At 44.8% G+C, this 21,031-nt stretch overlaps 1 protein-coding gene across 1 annotated transcript; it reads right to left on the bottom strand.

Annotated features, from left to right (window-relative positions):
- Positions 1 to 9,884: 9,884 nt before the first annotated feature.
- LOC146752775 (obscurin-like protein 1) lies at positions 9,885 to 20,731 on the bottom strand. The gene is made up of 5 exons (XM_085531277.1): positions 20,656 to 20,731; positions 15,663 to 15,938; positions 13,509 to 13,757; positions 13,173 to 13,285; positions 9,885 to 10,033 (listed from the first exon to the last, which is right to left on the bottom strand). Exons 1-5 carry the CDS (start codon positions 20,729 to 20,731, stop codon positions 9,998 to 10,000), a joined length of 750 nt encoding a protein of 249 aa, XP_085387403.1. The 3' UTR covers positions 9,885 to 9,997.
- Positions 20,732 to 21,031: the final 300 nt, after the last annotated feature.

The raw sequence follows: 21,031 nt of genomic DNA, 5'->3' as shown, positions 1-21,031 counted from the left end.
AAAGCATATAGGACCTTAAAGCATAAGCTTAAAGCATAGAAGCATGACCAGCAGGTCGAGGGAGGTGGTGCTGCCCCTCCACACTCCTCTCATTGAAACCCCATCTGGAGCACTGCACGCAGTTCTGGAGCCCTCAACACAAGAAGGACTTGGAGATGTTCAGGCAGGTCCAGAGGAGGGCCATGAAGGTGATCAGAGAGGGCTGAAAGCACCTCTACTATGTGTACAGGCTGAGAGAGATGGGGCTCTTCAGCCTGGAGAAGACTCCAAGGAGACCTTAGAGTGGCCTTCCAGTATCTGAAGAGGGCCTACAGGGAAGGCTGGGGAGGGACTTTTTATAAGGGCAGGTAGCAACAGAATGAGGGGAAATGGCTTTACATGGGAAGAAGGTAGATTAGGATTGGATATTAGGAAGAAATGCTTTACTGTGGGTGTGGTGAGACACTGGAGCAGGTTGGCCAGCAAGGCTCCAATATAATTGCTTTGCAAGTTCCAAACTATGGCTAACAGCTAATGGAAGTCACAGAATCACAGAATCACAGAATCGTAGGGGTTGGAAGGGACCTCTAGAGATCATCGAGTCCAACCCATCTGCCAAAGCAGGCTCCCTACACCATGTCACACAGGTAGGTGTCCAGGCGGGTCTTAAATATCTCCAGAGAAGGAGACTCCACCACCTCCCTGGGCAGCCTGTTCCAGTGCTCCGTCACCCTCACTGTAAAGAAGTTCTTCCGCACATTTGTGCGGAACTTCCTATGCTGTACTTTCATCCCATTACCCCTAGTCCTATCCCCACGCACTACTGAAAAGAGACCAGACTCACCACTATGGCTCCCACACCTCAGGTATTTATAAACCTGGATCAAGTCCCCTCTCAGCCTTCTTTTCTCAAGGCTAAACAGACGCAGTTCCCTAAGTCTCTCCTCATTGGGGAGATGCTCCAGGCCCTTCACCATCTTAGTGGCCCTCCGCTGGACTCTTTCCAAGAGATCCCTGTCTTTTTGTACTGGGGAGCCCAGAACTGGAAACAATATTCCAGATGAGGCCTCACCACGGCAGAGTAGAGGGGGAGGATCACCTCCTTCGACCTGCTGGACACGCTCTTTTTAATACACCCCAGTATGCCATTGGCTTTTTTGGCTACAAGGGCACACTGCTGGCTCATGGTTAATCTGTTGTCCACCAGGACGCCCAGGTCCCTCTCAGCAGAGCTCCTCTCCAGCAGCTCTTCCCCCAGCCTGTACTGGTGCATGCAGTTATTTCTACCCAGGTGCAAGACTCTACACTTGCTTTTGTTAAACCTCATCCGGTTTCTTACTGCCCAGTCCTCAGTCCAGCAGAAAAAACTTTTATATTATGTTCTTAATATTCTAATTGTGGATTTGACGTTCATATCAAGAGCAGAAGGGAAATTACTCTTAGAGCTCAAGTCATCTTTCACAGCCTGTGTCAACAAGAGCAGCACCTCATAGCCTTTGGTTTGAAGAGCCGGACCACAAGCTAGGTAATGATTTTACACAGAATTCCAGAGTTCATGTCATTGTTTATGTTAGGGCTGCAATTCTACTGAAAGCCTTCCAGTTCATCATACTTCATTATCAATGGCACCACAGATACCTCACAAAGAAGCATTATGACATCACAAAGGGGCATTATGATGTCAGAAAGGGCATTATGACATCACAAAGGAGCATTATGACATCACAAAGGGGCATTATGATGTCACAAAGGAGCATTATGACATCGCAAAGAAGCATTATGACATCACAAAGGGGCATTATGACGTCAGAAAGGAGCATTATGACATCACAAAGGAGCATTATGACATCACAAAGGAGCATTATGACGTCACAAAGGAGCAATGTGACATCACAAAGGGCATTACGACGTCACAAAGGGCATTACGTCATCACAAATGGCATTATGACGTCACAAAGAAGCATTATGACATCACAATTTGGAATTATGACATCAGAAAGGCTCATTATGACATCAGAAAGGGGCATTATGACGTCAGAAAGGGGTGTTATGACGTCAGAAAGGGGTGTTATGACATCACAAAGGGGTGTTATGACGTCACAAAGGGGCATTATCACGTCACAAAGGGGCATTATGATGTCTCAAATGGCATTATGATGTCACAAAGGGCATTATGACGTCACAAAGGGGCATTAAGACCAAGAGTAAAGGTTGGAACAGCTTGTAGAATAGACCAATCTTCATCACTTCATCCTCCCATAAGAAAAGAGCAGCTGTAAAAAAGGACACAACTTGCAGGCTTCTACCTCCTTACCTTTCACTTCTAGAATTCTAAAACTAACTGAGAAGTATTAATACGCTGAGTATGGCCTAAGTAAGGCATATTTTCTATTCATTCTACTCCCAATCTCTTGGCCTCTTCATCTTGTACAACACTTTGCCACAGAACTGGGCAGTTCTGGGACACACAGCAGCAGAGGGGATTGTCTTAATCACCTTCCTCCCTATCTCTTTCTCTGCTCTTCAGAACATCCCATGCCTGCTTTCAGCTTCTGCTCACTGACACAGATCAGGTGATGAGGTGCGCAAAGATGAACAAAATCTATATAGAAGTTCCTTAGTAAAAATATTCCACAGCCACATTTTCACCTCACTACCACTACATTAAAAAGGAGAATCCAATTAGTGGTGTGGGTCATTGATGTTGTTCCAGGGGGAACTGTGGCTGTTCCATGCCCACAGGGTAGAAGACAGACAGTCTTCCTCTAAGCCACATAAACAGCTGCTTAGTGCTCCCAAAGCGAATATCAGCTCTTCTGTTGAAACAAAGTGTCAAATCTAGGCAAGAAAGAACCTAGGAACTGAAGGAACCAAGAGGGTCCTTGAACACCAGTCCCATGGTTGCAAGTCACTATGCAAACATATTGAACCCAAAAGAACATCTGTCCTGCAGGCAACCAAAACCTGAGTTCCTTTTACTTAAGACCCACTGTGAAACATCAAAACACATAAACATGTGATAGTCAAACCACTGGCTGCCTTTTCATGACACAGAACAGTACTCCTGGCTTCCTGATGGAAGGTTGGGAACATGCAGCCAAAGGGACAGGATCAAAGGCCTCCCTGAAATCTAGAAAGATTACATCCTTTTCCTTCATACACTGAGTCGGTGGCCTTATCATAGAACAAGATTTGATGACCAAGACTGGTTGCACACATGCTCCCTCACCGATGTTTAGGCCACCAGACTGTTTACCCGGGCAGAGCTTCAGCACACAGAAGCATTTTGACCAGAACCTTGTGCTGAACTCTAAAACTTACCCCCAGGCTTCCTGACTCTGTGGTACTGGCACGTCCTCTTTGGGATGGAAATCTCAAGGGAATGTGCTTGCCACGAGCCTTCTTAGACTGAAGCAACAGATAGGTTGCCACAACTGGTCGTAATTCTGCTAGAAAACAAGAGGATGTAGATCTCTTCAGAAACATTGTCAGTACAAAGAAAATTTCTGCATGTCTGCCATATTTTCCCCTTGATGTGCAACCTTCACGTCTGATCACATTAAGGTAGTTTCAGGCCTCAGCTGATTCACACAATATGTCTGAGATAAAGAAGCAGACTACGCTCGTTTTTGCTTGAAAGTTAGTGTATTGTACAATTGCTGGAAGTGAAAACTAAAGCTGGTGCCAGAATCTCTCTACTGAAGTGAATGGCAAAGCTCCTACTAATTCAGTTTGCACAGCATTTCAGCTGGACTCCCATTTCTGGGGGCAAGTTCCAGCCCAGCTCCAAGGAGCATCGACATTCAGCTGGATTTTCAGCAGCTTTTTGACTTCTATGAGAACCGTGGGTACAATGCTTGACAGACTCAGTGTAGTATAATAAGCTTGAATTACTTATCAGGCATTAGAAGTCCTTTGAGTTAAGACTGTGAAAATATCACAGACGTGAACGGAAGAACGTTTTTCCCTTGTAGGTCGATTGTTCTCTTTATTCCCTGTACCTAAAAAAGAAGTAACAGTGACTCCACAAACGATCTCGCCTAGATAAAACTTATATTTTATATCTAGTCTTACTAAGGTTATATGGAAATCTTAACAATCCTTCAAATTCTACCACTTTCTATTTAATAGAAAGACAACTCAATTGCAAGAGACAACTTTCAGATTCAGTTTAATGCCAGAGTACCCATCATGTTTTAAATCTCTTCTACACCTTGGAATGTCATTATTGACATTTATACAGCATCTCTAGCAGCACTCAGTTCAGCTTTTCCCATTTATTTTCTAAAGTTACTGGAATTAATTCATTTTCTGAAGTATTTGTGAACTGTAATTCCCCAAATTTGCTTGGTTGTCCTACCTGACGTGTTGATATTTTCCACCTATTAGTGAAATATTTCAAAGCAGGGAGTTAAGCCAGCATGTGACATCTGCTGTTCATCCATCAGTTTCTGTTTTGAGTCTGCCTGGACTTTCAGAGATTCATAAGGATTTCAGCATGGTAGAATATAACAGAAAGGCTGAGAAAACACAATTAAAGGAGAAAAAATGAATAAATGTGAACTTCAGAAATGTAGTTATTAGGTAGACTATGAAGTTCTGCAGTGGTACCTTACCTCTGAAAGGTGTGAAATATTTCATGTTTGAGAATAAGTGAGTGTTAGAGTCTGTTAATACAGTAAGGTTATTTACTGTAGTAGCGGGCTTAAATACAGAGAATTACTGACATACGTTTATTACGTCTGACGTTAATGCTGATCTACTCTCTCTTCTCTTGTTGTGAAACACAGAAAGCTGTTACACAGTCTTCATCAAGGTGTCCCAGCTGCATGAATAAGACCTATACTGAGGAAACAGCTTTCAAGTCATCTCACAACCCAATCTCACCGTGGTAGTGTTCTGCTGTGCAGCAGTCAATAATTAGCCATGATTTCAGATGTTTTTTAAATAGTTAGTGTTATGGCTACATATTACAAGGAGTAAACAGGAAGAGTCATCCAACTTCAGCAACTAGTCCCTCTGTGGCAACAGGTCCTGAGTTCTGAATTCAAGTACAAAAGCCTGTCAGCAGATGAGACCTTTTACTAGAGCAGAAGTGACGCTTCTATCTCTTCTTGATTCCTAGTTCCATGGCGTGCACAGCATGCTGTGCTGCATGCACAGCACAGCTGTTCTTCAGAGCAACAGTGGCACCCAGTGACCAACAGCAGCCATTGTCTGCAAATACACAGCAACTTCCCAGGATCTGCAGCAACAATCTCCCCACATACTCCACTTCACACAGACACTATGACCCTGATTAGACTCAAGCAGCAGACTGAAAACAAGTCAGAGTTTTATATTTCAAGATCTATAATGTGTGAAATTCAGTTACACAATAGTGCCGAGGTGCCTGCGTTTCAAGCAACTTTCAGATCACAACCATGTAAAATAAAAACAAATTCAGTGCAGAAATAGCAAGCCTGTAACTTAATACCCATGAGATTATCAATTTTTATACTGCATTCTGATTAAGTTCTCCGAAAGGAAACAAAACTAACTGTTGGATTCTGAAGGCAATCTGTGGGGTCCTACATTACCTCCTGATTCTGGAAGAGGAAATTCTAATAGCAAATGCAGAACTTTGCTCTTCGTAGACATGAGAAGGGCTGGCATTTGGAACATTCATTTCAGGGAAATCAAATGATGTGTCTGTATTTTTACTACAGATAGTATAGGGAGCAGCCAGTTGAAGAACCAGATACAAAAAATCCAGCCCATTGGCAAGAAAATACTTCTCCTTAAATTCTGTATGCTATCATGGTACAGAATTAGGCTACAGTGCCACATAGGCCAACCAAGCGTAGAACCAAATCCACAAAATACTGGTAGACAAAGCAGCAAAAACAGGGACAATATTCAGCAGACAGGCCTTTCTACCCACAGCTCAGCATGTTCTGCCATCCGAAAAGCAAGGCCTCTTGTCAAGCTCAGCTATTTCCCTTCTCAGTGTATTCTAGCACCACTGATACCCACTGGTATCCTCCTGCAGAGTGCCATCATATTGTCATCATCCAAAGGGAAAACCCACACAGCAAAGCATACAGCAGTACACCCATGCTCCAAATATCCGCCTGAAAAACAAAAAGACAAGCTTACAAACCTGAAGCACCACAAATGGCTTACTGACAGACTGGATTGTCTGCCCTTGCCAAAGCCCACATATAGCCCATGAAAAGCTGGCTCTTTCCCTCAGGAAAAAAAGCCTTATCGTCCCAGAGAAAGCATATAACCCTAATTCAATTGCCCTTCCACTCAGCTTAGAGCACTACTAAAACCAGCATCTTCACCTTAGCTCATCACACTGCTGCAGTTCCTTTTACAAGGATTTCACTGGCAAAAATGAAATCAAAGCCATCACAAGGGATTTAGCACAGTTACGTGTTACTGGCTACGAGAGCTGTCAGCACAGTCACCTGTCAGGCTTTGCTGCTGTTCTATTTATGTAGAGGCACAACAAGGTTCAGACACCTCACTGTGTAATTCTCACTTTGACTGTAAAGAAAAAGGAGGCTTGAAAAGCAGCGTGTGGAAAACAAAGAAACAAGAATTAGAACAACAGTGGGGCCATGGCACTTGTAGGAATTGCTCCGCCTTTAACAGCGATTCAAGAAGGATGAGGGCATTCCAAACCAGACCAGTTTGGACAGATTAACAACTGCAAGTAGTGGGTTCCAAAATTCCAGACATGAAATCAAAGCTGGAAAAACTCTTTGCATTAACATCTCTCAATTTTTAGTACATTGTGCATTACAACGGAAACAATTCTTCACATACAACTTGGAAGCTAAAGACAAGTCTGACAAAACAGACTGCACAGAAATGATGGATAATTAACAGAGCAAATTGCTCTTTCAAACACTTAGTAATAGAAAGAGATCTCTGAAGTTGCTGTTCTGTAGAGCCCCAAAGCAGTCGCTTGAGGCAGTTCAGGATTAGCCAGAGACAAACCAGCCAGCTGTGTGAACTGAGACCAATTGCACTTTTCTAGTCTGTGGCCACTGACAGCTTCTGAGAGCTACCAAGCAATGCAACCTAGCAGAATTCAGAAGGGAAACCAAGAGAGCCTACCTGAGCTCCACTGCCTTTAAATGCTCTGTGGAGAGGGAAGGGAAAGAGGGGAAAACAAACACCGCTCTACATCCCTCTGAGCCAATAGACACTTTGCCCTGGATTAGCTCTGGTGCTGCATAAGCTGGGCTTCCACAGCATGTGTTCAGGCGGTAATCAAGGCCTGCCTGGAAGAACACAAAAAAGAGAGAGAAACATTTGCTTTAACAGAGTTTATGTCTTCTGGTCATAACACTTCAGAAGCCTCAGAGGTTTCTTCTCCTGTGTATATTTTCATTCATCTTATATTTTGCTTTCATTCAATGTGACCTCTCTAGGCAAATATTGTCTAACACCATGAGTATCACATAAATGTGCAGATCTCAAGCTGCTCCCTTATCTAGTACCCTTGGCATGATGCTTTATTTTCCTCAGCTGATCATCTAGATTGTGTCTGTTGATTGTGCAACAACAGCCTGTTGGTCTCGATTACCTGTGAGTGGCTCTAAATTCGGCCAAGAAAAATCATTTGAGGATAAGTAATTATCTGGGACTCAGTAAGTCTTCCCATGCTTTCATAACAGCAGAGATACACACACACACAAACTCGTGGAACCCCACTGCTTTGCACAATCCTGTGCACACTCACATGTGTCATGCACTGATTTCCCAGCCAGTCCTCGTAGGGTCTCTTACTTAGGACAGGAGTGCAGGGGAGCAGTCAGAAGCTGTTTGCATTCCCTGCTGTCTGCTGGGCAGCTCTGCTGGAGATGCTTGGGTTGCTTTGTTTTTCCTTGGGAGGTGGGAAGGAGCTTTGGGTTGGAGGCACATCCTGTGCCAGAGCATCCCGATGGCACGTGTGGGGCACTGATCTGTAGCAGAGGAAGGGGAGGAGGTCCCAGCACAGCTCTGCACCATGCTCTGCCACACTGGGCAGCTTGTTCCTGGCTCAGCAGTGCCATCAGACAAGAAGCAGGGAAGGAAATCAAGGATGGGGGGTACTATCAAACGCAGTTAGTGCATGCCTTTGCAAGACAAACAGACCCAGAGCTTGCGGGTTGTTCCTGCTTTTGTAGCATTTGTGTGCTGTAGCTGAGCAAAAGGTTCTGCTGCTTGAATCTTCTTCTGCAAGAGCCGCCTACCGGTAAATGTCTGCGGGGATGTACTCGGTGTGCACTTCTGAAGCCATTTGAGAACCTAGTCGTTCTTGCTGCAGGACCCCTGTCTTCTGTTAAAAGCTGAACGGTCCCCAGAGCACCTGTTTCCATCAGCTGTCATCATCCAAAGCAGCCAGCCTTCTTACAGTCACCTGGCCCAAACATCCCTTTTGCTCTACACTTGATTCCTGCAAGAGATGGGAGCTTGGCACGCACACCATCATTCCAACACCCGACCCCAGCAGCAAGGGATCACAGCACTGGCACAGCTGAAACAAAAAGGGTGTGCGAGTTTCCTGTTAGCACTCAGTGTGAACAAATCTACCACTGAGCAACACCGTGAGCTCCCACTCACCTCAGCACAGGTCAACCTGTAACCCCAGCCTTCCCCTATCCATGTGCAAACGCACACCCGTGTGCCACCCTGCCTGCTTTGCACACCCCCATGCACGCACTGCATCGTGTGCCCTCCTTTGCATTCACAGACGTGTGCCAACCACCCCTGGGAACACCTACGTGCCTACACCTTCCACAAACACCCCTTTGTGTGCACCTGTGTGCAAACAGCAAACAGCAGAGGGTGCACGCGATTGCATCATTGGTATCACTGATAACCATGTTAAAAAGCACTGGTCCCAAGACAGATTCCTGGATGACACCACTTGTTATCGGCCTCCACCTGGACATCGAACCATGAATCACCACCCTCTGTCTGTGGCCTTTCAACCAATCCCTTATCCACCAGGTGGTCCACCTGTCAAATCCACATCCCTCCAGTTTAGAGATAAGGATGTGGTGGAGGGCCATGTCAAAGATCTTGCTCAAGTCCAGGTCAATGACATCTGTTACCTTCCTTTTGTCCACAAATGCCATCACTCCATCATAGAAGGCCACCAGATTGGTTAGGCATGGCCTTCCCCTGCTAATGCCGCGCTGGCTGTCTTGGATCACATGCTCATTCCTTATGTGATCAAGCATGTCTTTGAGGCGGATCTGTTCTTCACCATCTTCATCACAGTTACACATTTGAATCAAATAATTGGTGTTCCTGTCACGAAGAAAACCTCTTTGTCTTCTACTCCTGCTGCACTTCTGTGCTTTCACCAGAAGCAAAGGGAGAGGCCACCTCCTAGATCCAAATTTTAAGAAACCAACACCCAATAGGTGTCATCTGAAGTAAAATAGCAGAGAAATTAAGATGACTCTTCTGCATCCAGCTTGGATCACTCCCTCACTCAGGCACACCACCATCAGATCAAGGAGATGCTGCCTTCAGCTTAGAGACTGTATGGGAAATCACAGCTTGAACCTTTGATTAATCAGCTGAGGCAAGTGTTGGGTCAGCTGCGGGAGCACAGGTGAGAGTAATCTAGCTGTGCTCCCAGAAGGGGTGGACCTTGACTCCACCTCCTCTGAGACCTCATTTAAAGGCTGACCACCACTGAGGCAGCATCTCTTGGAGATTGCTCCCCAGTTGAGACTGCCTCAGCTTTCTGGTCAAGGTATTGATATTGGTGAGTTTCCCTTTGCTAATAACCTTTGACTATTTACCACCATCTTGGTTAACATCATTTTATTAGCCACCCTTACAGAGACCATAAGGGTTTGGGCTTCCAAACTCTCAGCAAGCATTTGGATCAGACAGCTTCCTGCTGGGGAGCCCCCTGCATCACTGCTGCCTATTCTGGTACCGGACCTGCAGATGCTTCAGAGCTCATTAGCATGGACTTCCTTCCTCCCCTCAGCAGCTGCTCCTGCACTCACCTTCATTCCTACTCAGATACCGGCCGCTTCCAGCACCAGCTGACCTGCAAGACACAGAAAGGAAAGGTGGGAGTCATGCAAACGCACAAGCCCAAGGCTGCGTCACCACCACGTATGGCAGCCTCGGGAAGTCAGCTGCAACTACAGCCTTTGTCAGAATGGAAACAGGTACCATCAATTCAGTGTGACTTCTGAACTCACTGCCACCATCAGAAATAGGCACTGAAATCGCTCACTTCACTGCAGCTGGTTACCTCCAAATACTTGCAGATGGCGTCATCTGCAAACTTGCTGAGGCTGCATTTGATTCCATTGTCCATGTTGCCTACAGAAATGTTAAAGAACACTGGTCCCAACACCACCCTCCACCTGGAGACTGACCTACTGACTGCAGCTCTCTGAGTGTGACCATCCAGACAGTTCCCTATCCTGCAACTGGTCCATCCATCAAAACCATTTTTCTCCAGTTTGGTGACCAGGATGTCATGCAGGACGGGATCAAATGCTCTGCACAAGTCCAGGTAGATGATGTCAGTTGCTCTCCCATTATCCACTGATGCTGTTACTCCATCATGAAAGGCCACCAAGTTTGTCAGGCATGGCTTGACCTTGATGAAGCGATATTGTTACCACCAATCACCTCATCTTTATTTTCCAAACTATGCCAAGGAGAACGAGACAGAACTCTACAATGTCGTGTCACTACAAACCTGTCTGAACCATTGGCTTCTCTGCATGCTCATCACTAGTCTCTCCTTAGCTTGTGTGCCCACAAACAATGTATGGGGAATGTCAGCCACAAATCTTACCTAGGGGACATCTTTGCTTCAAAATCCCTTGAACATCACACAATCCCTTTTAACTCTCCAGGTCTGCACTTATTTATGTCAGAATCAGACCATATTTCTGTGCTGCTATATCCTTTTCCTTCTGAAGGGCCTGGATACAACTTGGATTAACATCAGGAGAAGAGTTCCTGCATAGAATCATAGATTTACCCAGGTTGGAAAAGACATTGAAGATCATCAAGTCCAACCACAGCCTAACCAGTACCCTAACTCTAGAAACCCTACACTAAATCATATCCCTGAGTACCACATCCAAATGGCTCTTAAACACAACCAGGGATGGCGATTCAACCACCTCTCTGAGGAGCCTATTCCAGTACCTAAAACCTCTAGTACCTAAATCTCTCTAAAAGAGCACAGGTATTAATCTGACCAGAAAGGTTCCTGTTTGTTCATAAAATGTGCCTTTTCCGCTCCATCTTGCATAGGCCACTGAGCACAGGGTAGCTGGGAGACCACAGAACAAGTGGTTCTGTGAGCAAAAGGGAAACCACTGCCTAATCCAACTCCTCCAATCTCTGCACTCTGCTAGGAGGGACATGCCTAAATAGGGTGGCAGATACACACAGGAGATAAATATTTCCACTTCCCTCAGCCAACACTGCTCTGAATATCTATGGGACACGCAGTTGGATGAAAAGGCATTTGACAAAGAAGGAAAAGAAAGAGTTTAGTCTGCTGTGCCATTCTCTCGGTAGCCAGAATAACTAACCCTCGCCAGTGTTAGTTCAAAGAATAGGCAGATTTTATCTCCTGACATGAGCAGTAATTCAAAGAAGCTGGTATATGATCCTGTATCCTGCATATTCACTGCAGGCAGGCAAAGACATTATGAGATAAGGGAGATCTACACATCACTTGTTATGAACACCTCATTGCATCAGGAACAGTTTATTACCCCAATTGTGAGAATCACCTTCCCTGTTACAGAGGGAAGCACGGACATGGTGAGGCATTCACAGGCCCTTTGGCTGTCACTTAGAAGAGGCCTGCCTGCTCTACCCAGCCTCTACCAGATGCTGGCTGATAGCTCAGAACACAGGGTAGTGTTCTCTGACTTGCCAAGTGTGGGTTTATGTACTAAATGGCACAAAGCCACAGACAGGTGTTAACTCTGACACTGCTGACACGGACCACAGAAGACAAATATTTCATGGCACACAACTCTCTGTGCAGTTTTCCTAGAGACAAGCCATACAGCACCCTGGTCCACTCTAACACAACAGCTTCCCTTTGTGCTAATTCTCCTCCAAAACAACAAACAAAAAACTGGACAGGAATGCAGAGATCTACACTGCAATTGAATCAAACCAAAAGCCACTTGCACGGAAAGATAAAACCACACACAAGAGGAGAGTTTATGAAGAGGACCACTCTTGGACTACTTTCCAAGAGGCATCAATTAGTAACTCTCTTTGCTCATTTTTCACACTACTCTACAGTGTCCTCCTGAGCCCCCTTACTCCTGTTGCCAACTACCTAAACTTGTCTTAGGCTGCTCAGCATGTGGATGTTCCCTGATCTTCATATTCACACTTGTGAATAATGAGACTTCTCTTATTTCCCTGGGAAGTAATGCCCACTTTTTTACTTTGACAGAGCTCCTTCCCATCCTAGAAGGGAAAATATCAAGTCAGATCTCCATGAGTCCTTCCATCTCTGCACTGAGCAAAGGGAGCCTTCAGATCTATGCTTAATTCACCCACTCCCCTAGAATTAATGGAACTGTGCTTACTGGAACATATGCTGAAGCTTAAGCACAGTGCAGTGTTTTCAACATGTAGGAATGGCTATAGAACATGCAGAAATTCTGGCTGACCTATGACAGCTTAAAGCACTGCAGAGGACTGTTAACAAGCCTGTTTGGACATCACCTTGAATAAATGACGTTATCCCCAAGTAAGGGAAGGAACAGCTGAGCACCGCGGAGGTACACAAAGTGCCAGAGCAAATTCTCACACTGTCAGGTGCAAAGAAAACTCAGATTTCACCCCAAAAACCCAGTTCACAACAAGGCTACAAAATCCCGGCTGAGAATTTCTGTGTTAGACTTGAAGCTCAAGACTGTACTGTAGTTCAACCAACAATATTTTGTGCAGCATGACCTAAAAAGTTCACAATAAAACCAAAACAAACTTCAATTTCAACTTGATAAATGAACTCAGGACATAATAACAAAGAGTGCTGATCTGGGCAAATAAAAGAGCATAAAGAAAAGAGAGCAGTGCAAAAGCTATCAAGCAAAAGCTCAGACTCGCATCCCTTGGAAGTGAAATTAAAGGCTCTCATTCATTTCCAGAGAAGTCAGAAATGAAAAAACCATTACATGCCATACCTTGAACCACTTGATGTCCACCTTGGGCCTGCACAGCTCACACTCAAACGTGACCTTGTCCTTCTGAATGACGCTAATGTCTGCAAATGGTCTGCTGATTTTCACAGGCAATTCTGAGAAGGAGAAAGAAGGATGTGGATTTAGTTGGAATTTGAGCACATTATCATTACTTGTGCTAGATACAATCATGTTACAACAATCCTCTTGATATTTCACGGATACTCTGGTGGCAATAGCCCAGTGCATAACATTCTTTGCAGCTGGAAGGAAAGCTGGTTCTGCTGTTCAAGTAATCTGGGACAAGAGCAGATAATGACACTTTGCACCAACCAATACCTGTCACAGTGAGCCTCCCCGATGAATTAATGCCTTCTGCTTTAAAGGAAATGAGTCCTGCATCTTCAAGGTCATCTTCTTTCTTCCCCTGGACACCCATCGTGATATTTGGTGCAGGCTTCAGCCGCACGCCGTCCTTCTGCCAAGTCCCTTCCACATCCTCATGGGACACCTCCACCGAAAAGGTGACAGTTCCCTTCTCAGGGAATTCCAGGGGCTGCAGACCTTTCACCAGCTTCATCTGCTGCACTGAAAGACAACGGGGAGAGGTTGGAGATCTCACACCAGCAGCTGAGAAACAGAATCATCAAAGGAATCAGAGAAAGGTTTAGGTTGGAAGGGACCTTTGAGATCATCCAGTTCCAAACCCCCTGCTGTAGGCAGGGATGCTTCCCTCTACACCAGATTGCACAAAGCCCCATCCAGCCTGGCCTTGAATGCTTGAATAGCATCAGGACTTCCAAAACAAGTTACTTCCCTCTTCCTCTCTGTCTCGCTCCAATTTGTAGGAGGGAGGCAAGGTTCTTTGATATGTGTATGCCCGGCGTGAGATTAAGAAGCAACGGTTCAAATGTTGGTCCAACCAGTTTATTATTGTCCTAGCTATTTTTAGGGAGATGGGGAAGGGAAGGTAGGCGATAGAAAAAGTAGGAAATGTAAGCAAGGAGTCTTTGCAGAGAGCGAAAGAGATAGTCACCACCGTGGGTCCAGTGAGGTACACAGTAGGTCCATTGATCTCAGGAACTCGTCTGATCGCCGCAGGGGATGGGAGACAGCCAGGGAGTTCCGCAGCAAGCCGGTCCCGGGGTTCTTCCGACAAAGTTTTCCCCTCAGGGAATTCTCCGTCAAAGGTGTCTTTGGGAGTTTGTCTCCAAAGTCCCCAGTTTAGCGAGGGCCTTTTATCCCCCATTTCGGTGGGGGTTTTTCTTCTTCTTAACAAACACTTCTTTGTAAAATGATTTAAAACTAACTTTTCTGACATTCCTGTCCCACAGATAAGCCAGCAAGGGTTGGAGGTCTCTGTTGCCACACACAAGATTTACCACCTTCTGCAGGGGTCTGCTCCTCCCAGCAGCACCCCTGGAAAAGACTGCTTGTCTTGTTCCTGCTTATCTTTGCAGTCCTAAGCAGGGATGGCATGATACCACCCACCATTCACCCTCCTGGATAGTTAGCAGTTGCCTGTCAGAGTCTTATCATCAGAAAGGCCTCAAGAAAGCAAACTTTGAGACAATAAAAGAAAAACAGTTCTGTCTTTCACACTCTCCCAGGTACAGTATCTGCTAATTAAGCAACAGCCTTTGCAAAGAAGAAAACTTGTTTATAACCAGGTCCATGGGTGCTCTTAAATGGATCCTTCCAGATGGAAAAAACATTTCAGGTGGCCTCCTAGATTCTACCCCTTTTTGTGTTGCACGCAAGACTGAAAAAAAAAAATTACTTTTGCAAAGTTCTTCTTGTCATAAGGAAACAAACATTTGGGGAATGGCAGAACCAGGTAAAATTTTCCTTCACGTCAAGAAAGTATAAATTTCACTCTCATGCTCTTGGTGTGCTTTCTGCTATGATTATTTGGACTAATTAAGCTTTTCCCTGATGAAAGCCTAGAAGTATATCACAAGAAGGACCAACTTACCCATGACCCTTTTATGACCATAACTGACAATAAAATATTCAGCCAGACTACAGGTTTGAGCAGCTGAGTTGTTTCTAGGATCTCCTGCAATCTCAAGCTTGGAACACACACTTGTCTTTTGACTAAGTGTCTCTTATAGTGCAGTAAAACAACAGGTTTTCACATGGCTATTCCTCATTTACCTTGATCTGAAATCATTCTCAAACCATGCAGGCTCAGTCCAGGGAGAAGGGGAGGAGAGGGGAAGGGAAAGGGGAAGTCAGGTCCTCTAAAATCAGGCTTCTTAGCCTAAAGCTCAACAGCAAATAGCAGTCCACTTCCCCACATTGCTAGACTCCGAGCATTTAAAGAACATCAGCTGACCTCATGATGAGCTCTAACATAGCCAAAGGAATTAATATATTCAAATATTCCCTCAGGGGGAATTGTGGCTGTTCCATGCCCACAGGGTAGAAGACAGCCAGTCCTCCTCTCAGCCACATAAACAGCTGCTTAGTGCTCCCAAAGCGAATGCTCACCAGTTGTTTCCAACTTGAAGGTCATCTTCTGGCCAGCAGCCTCGCAGATGTATTCTCCAGCATCTTTCCTCTCCAGCTGCTCCACAACCAGACGCCGTGTTTTGCCCACAGATTCCAGTCTGAACTTTCTGGAGGTGGCAAGCAGTCTTCCATCCTTGTACCATTTTACTTCGGTTGGATCCTGTGCTACTTCACAGCTGAGGGAGGCACCTGCTGCCAGGGCAGCACGCACCTCTTTCTGCACCTGCTCCTGGTTTATAAACACAGGTTTTGGCTCTGAGGGAAGAAAAGAAAAAGTATTGACTGAGGGACTGAAATGAGACCATCTTGCAGGTTTGTATGTACAGGTTGGAACAGGTTTAGGTTACCACTTGTGCCCAAACTAATAGCCTTCACTAGAGAATATCAGTTCTTCTGTTGAAACAAAGTGTCAAATCTAGGCAAGAAAGAACCTAGGAACTGAAGCAACCAAGAGGGTCCTTGAACACCAGTCCCATGGTTGCAAGTCACTATGCAAACATATTGAACCCAAAAGAACATCTGTCCTGCAGGCAACCAAAACCTGAGTTCCTTTTACTTAAGACCCACTGTGAAACATCAAAACACATAAACATGTGATAGTCAAACCACTGGCTGCCTTTTCATGACCCAGAACAGTACTCCTGGCTTCCTGAACAGACTCCTCATGGCCTCTACCATTGCCACAACTGTGACTGTCAAAGGCACAAAGGAAATATGCTCACCAACGCAGTCCTTTGTTCTTTGTGTGTGATTTGCAGATATCTATCTTACTTTGAGCTCTGGGAATAGTCAGCTCTACCAGGTCTCTTACTGTGAGTAGCAGACTCACCTATCCAGATGCAGCCTCCAACATAAAGGCATAGTAAAAAGGCAGTGTACTACTAGGAGAAGTTCCTGCTTCTCCTGCCATGAAAGGCTGCACGTAGAACATGCACTCCAGCCTCACTGCACATACTTATCTTAGTCAAATGTTTTGGTGAACAAGACTTACAGTTTGGGATCTCAGGCACAGGAGAGATTTGAATAATATCTTGAATATTGCTTCCATTGTACATATATCAGTAATTATTATTCTACAGACAGACTGAAACAGGTCTTTGTGCCATACTAAAACCACATACTTGCTACAAACCCAGGCAATCAAGTATAGGGAAAAAACCTCAGCACAGACTACTGCACCTGGATCACTGTATAATAGAAACTAGATTTTACTTTACTGTTCTCTGCTGAATTTCAGACAACACCTGTCTTACCTGTGACATGAATCTTGAAGGTGAGTTTCTGGCCAGCAGCCTCGCAGCTGTACTCCCCTGCATCTTTCTTCTCCACCTGGCTCACCACCAGCCGACGCTGTTTGCCCTCTGACTCCACCTTGAACTTCTTGCTCAAGATGATCAGTTTCCCCTCCTTTTATCACTTCACCTCTGTCTTCTCCTGGGCCACCTCGCAGCTCAGCGTGGCATTTTGAGTCAGTACAGCCTTCTGTTCCAGTGTATCACCACCCTCATCATGAAGAACTTTTCTCATGTCCAAACTGAGTCTACCCTCTTCACTTTTGAAACCATTGCCCCTTGTTATGTAGCTATAGACCCTGGTAAAAAGCTTTTTTCCACTTTCTTATCAGACTCTCCTAATAAATAGAATGCCTGTCTTCCTGCATTTCTGGAATGAAAAGCACCAGCTTGAAGGCTTTCTATTTTTAAGCATTTCTTTTGCACCTGCTATAGAGAAGAAAACAAAAGAAAATACGGGAAAACCTTTTTAAGTGCAGGTTTCTTTAATTTAATAGAAACCACCAATGCTGCCATCTAGCATTGTGACCAAATGCTGTCTCTGAGACTATTTAGGAAGAAGCATTTGCAGGGGTGTGCTTGTGCCCTGAAGATATCTTTAATAACCTTTAATTTCCCCTGTAATTATTGACTTCTCATTTTGCTATCATTGCATCTACTTGAGATCCCCAGGGAAATTCCCAAATTATTTCCAGCCTGTCTTAAGCTGAGGCTATCCAAGTCCTAAGTGTTCATAGCTTCAGAAGGCAAACAGAAAAGCACACGAATTAAACAGAATTTAAGCACCGTCTACATCACTGAATGCTGGGGTTGAATGTGTCAAACCACTTAAATTTCCCCTCCTTCTTTGTTGGGGGGTTCAATACAGTCAAAACAATTTCTCTCACCTGTGACATGAATCTTGAAGGTGAGTTTCTGGCCAGCAGCCTCGCAGCTGTACTCCCCTGCATCTTTCTTCTCCACCTGGCTCACCACCAACCGACGCTGTTTGCCCTCTGACTCCACCTTGAAATTCTTGCTCGAGGTGATCAGTTTCCCCTCCTTGTACCACTTCACCTCCGTCTTCTCCTGGGCCACCTCACAGCTCAGCGTGGCATTTTGAGTCAGTACAGCCTTCACCTCCTTTTGTACCTTGTCCTTGTTTGTAAACACGTCTTCTTTCTCTGCAGGGACATCACAACAGTCACACCATTTTGCTGTAGTCTGCTGCAGACCTTACTCCAGTTCCCCATTTTCACTATACTTGCCCTTCACAGGAACCATCATGATGCCTCATTAAGACAGGAAAATACTTTCCCCTCTATTTTGCCTTGGGAAATGATAGGCATATCAGTTCATATCATATCATAAATCTAAACATTTCGAAGTCTGATAGCAGATTTGGACATGAGATTTAGATCACCTGCATGCACTGCTGAACCTCCTCCCTTCTCTTTTTTTCTTCTGATGTCTCTCTACATTTCCAGTAAATCAGAAGGGAACGGCCCTCTAGAACAGGTTGCCCAAGGAGACTGTGGATGCTCCATCCCTGCAGGCATTCAAGGCCAGGCTGGATGTGGTTCTGGGCAGCCTGGGCTGCTGCTTGGCAACCCTGCACATAGGAAGAAGGGGGCTGGAACTGGATGAGCACTGTGGGCCTTTGCAACCCAGGCCATTTATGAGTCTGATTATTTGCATTTTCCACCTAATTGTGTCATTCAAATTTTGTAACCAGATCTCTTCAAACACCTCCCCTTTTCTCACTCCTTGCATGCCTCGTGTGCTCTTGCACTGTAACCCTGCAGACACCAGCTGACTATAAGAGCTGCACAAGTTACCCTCCTTGCCTATGGTTTGTTGCAGTGATTCATTCCTGGATGGAAAAGCACATGTAGAAAAGTGTAGCTATGACACTAGATGACAAAGAAAGTCCTATAGCCAAAGTGTTTCGCACCAGAGAGGCTGTCAGTTGATCCTCCAAATGTAAGACACACAAAATGAAGCGTTCCTTTATGTCATCAATTTATAAGCAATGAGCCGATAATGTTCCAATTAGAAACTTTTATTAATTGTAGCGGGTAAAACAAAAAGGCAATTCAGCGCTGGGCGACAGGGGAATCCTCGTTCCTCCAACTGCCGCACCTTCCCGTCCCTTGCAACTTCTTTTGTAAGGTCCATCCCGAGTGTATTGTCCTTTAATTGGTCGGTCGTGATCGTGCCACTTGGTGTGTCGTTCCTTGGTTGGTCCTTCCGTGAAACTTTGTATCCATCGGGGCGCGCTTTGCCTGTAACTATGCAGAGTACACAATCTACCCATAAAATTAGAGTGTTCTGCAACCCTTGTGGCCTCCATATTCCACCATCACATCCCGGTCCTAATGAACAAGCACTCCACCACAATGCTACCACATCCCGGTCTTAATGAGCAAACATTTTATCACAGTCCCCCCTTTTCTTTTACTGTACTATTTTGTTTTGCTCATTAAACCGTTTTAGTTCTTGTCGACTCCATTCTAGAGCATCCTCTTCTGGTTTCCCATCAAGGGGTTCATATCTTTCTCTAATTACCATTAGGTGGGCTGCCTCTAGCCTGTTCTTAACGATAACGATTAGTCTATTTAAAATACAGGGTCCAAAGGTCAAACCTAATATTATCATAATAACTGGTCCCATTATTGTGGATAATAATGTAGTGAACCAGGAGGAACCATTAAACCAACTTTCATACCAACTTCTTTGAGACTCCTGGGCTCTTTTTCTTTGTTCTAACTGTTTTCTTAGTTCAGCCATTGTATCTATTGCTACCCCCGTTTGATCAACATAGGTGCAACATTGTTCTTTAAGAGCCACACATAGTCCCCCTTGCTGCAATAGGAGAAGATCCAACCCCCTTCTATTTTGTAACACTACTTCTGATAAAGACCGTACCGATTTTGTAAGCACATTGATGGCTTCATCTATTTTCTGTAGATCTTCATCCACAGATTGTCTAAGGGTTTTCAGTCCCTGTGGCTGGTTTATTAAAGATGCTACTCCAGTCCCCAGCCCGGCCCCTCCTATAGTTAATAGCATTGCAATGGTTAGGGCTGTGAATGGCTCCCTTTTAATCAGGTGATGTTCAGAGGTTTCTTGTTGACTGATCACATAATCTTTAGGGTGATATATGATTCGTGGAACTATAATTACTTGTACACAGTAATTGGTGGTTTGATTAAATATCTTAGTCGATAAGCATGTAGTGACCCCTAATTTGGCACATATCCATTTAGCATTGTCTGCGGGTAGGAGCCAGTCTGAGGGTTTCTCCTGACTTTGTACTTCTATAGTTTTATTACATAGATGTCGTTTTTCTAGAGGTATAGTTCCCACACACACACCATTTCCAGTAACATGTGCTAGAGTTATCCCTGGAACATTAGGCTTTCCCTTTTTCCATAGGCACTCTGCTGGGTTAGTCCCATTTCTTCTCCTAATCTTCGCTACGGACCCTATTGCTTCATAAAAAGGGGGTCTTATATCATAGCATAGCCAACACTCCTTAGTTAATTCTGGGTGGGTGTTGTTTAACACCTTGAAACTAGACTGAATTATTTTCCAAAGGGTGCCATATTCGGTAATATAAGGGCTTGCTTCGGTTGGGCCTACAGTAACAGCTTCTGTCTTATTCTGATTGTTATTTATTACTACGTTAGGTCCTATACCTATTGGGGGGTCTGGCGGAACTCTTTCTTTTTTAATAAGGAAATGGCCCCCTCGGTCTCTTCCAGGCTCCCACATTCGTACCCCCCAAGTCTTTCCTATCCACCACACTGTGTTTTCTGTTTTAAGGATTTTTATCTCTAAATGTTGGCATGTTCCTTCACCAGAGTGAGTCCCATAAGTCGGAGGTGTACAACCTGAGGGACCCCAACTAATTGTTATATATTCATCTTGTCCTTCCCCTGGCAGAAATCCCAGTGAAACCGTTTCACAACCCCAGTATGCACAATAATATTCCCCTGGGTAATTACAATAACTTTTCCCTGGATTTGATGCTGGGCAAGCATAGATTGCCTTGCGATTCAGGCATGGTTGTGT

The sequence above is a fragment of the Coturnix japonica genome, unplaced genomic scaffold (genome assembly GCF_054131305.1).
Source record: "Coturnix japonica strain WE unplaced genomic scaffold, WE-NBRP24 Scf041, whole genome shotgun sequence".
Lineage (NCBI taxonomy): Eukaryota > Metazoa > Chordata > Aves > Galliformes > Phasianidae > Coturnix > Coturnix japonica.
This window is presented reverse-complemented; position numbering and strand designations above follow the sequence as displayed.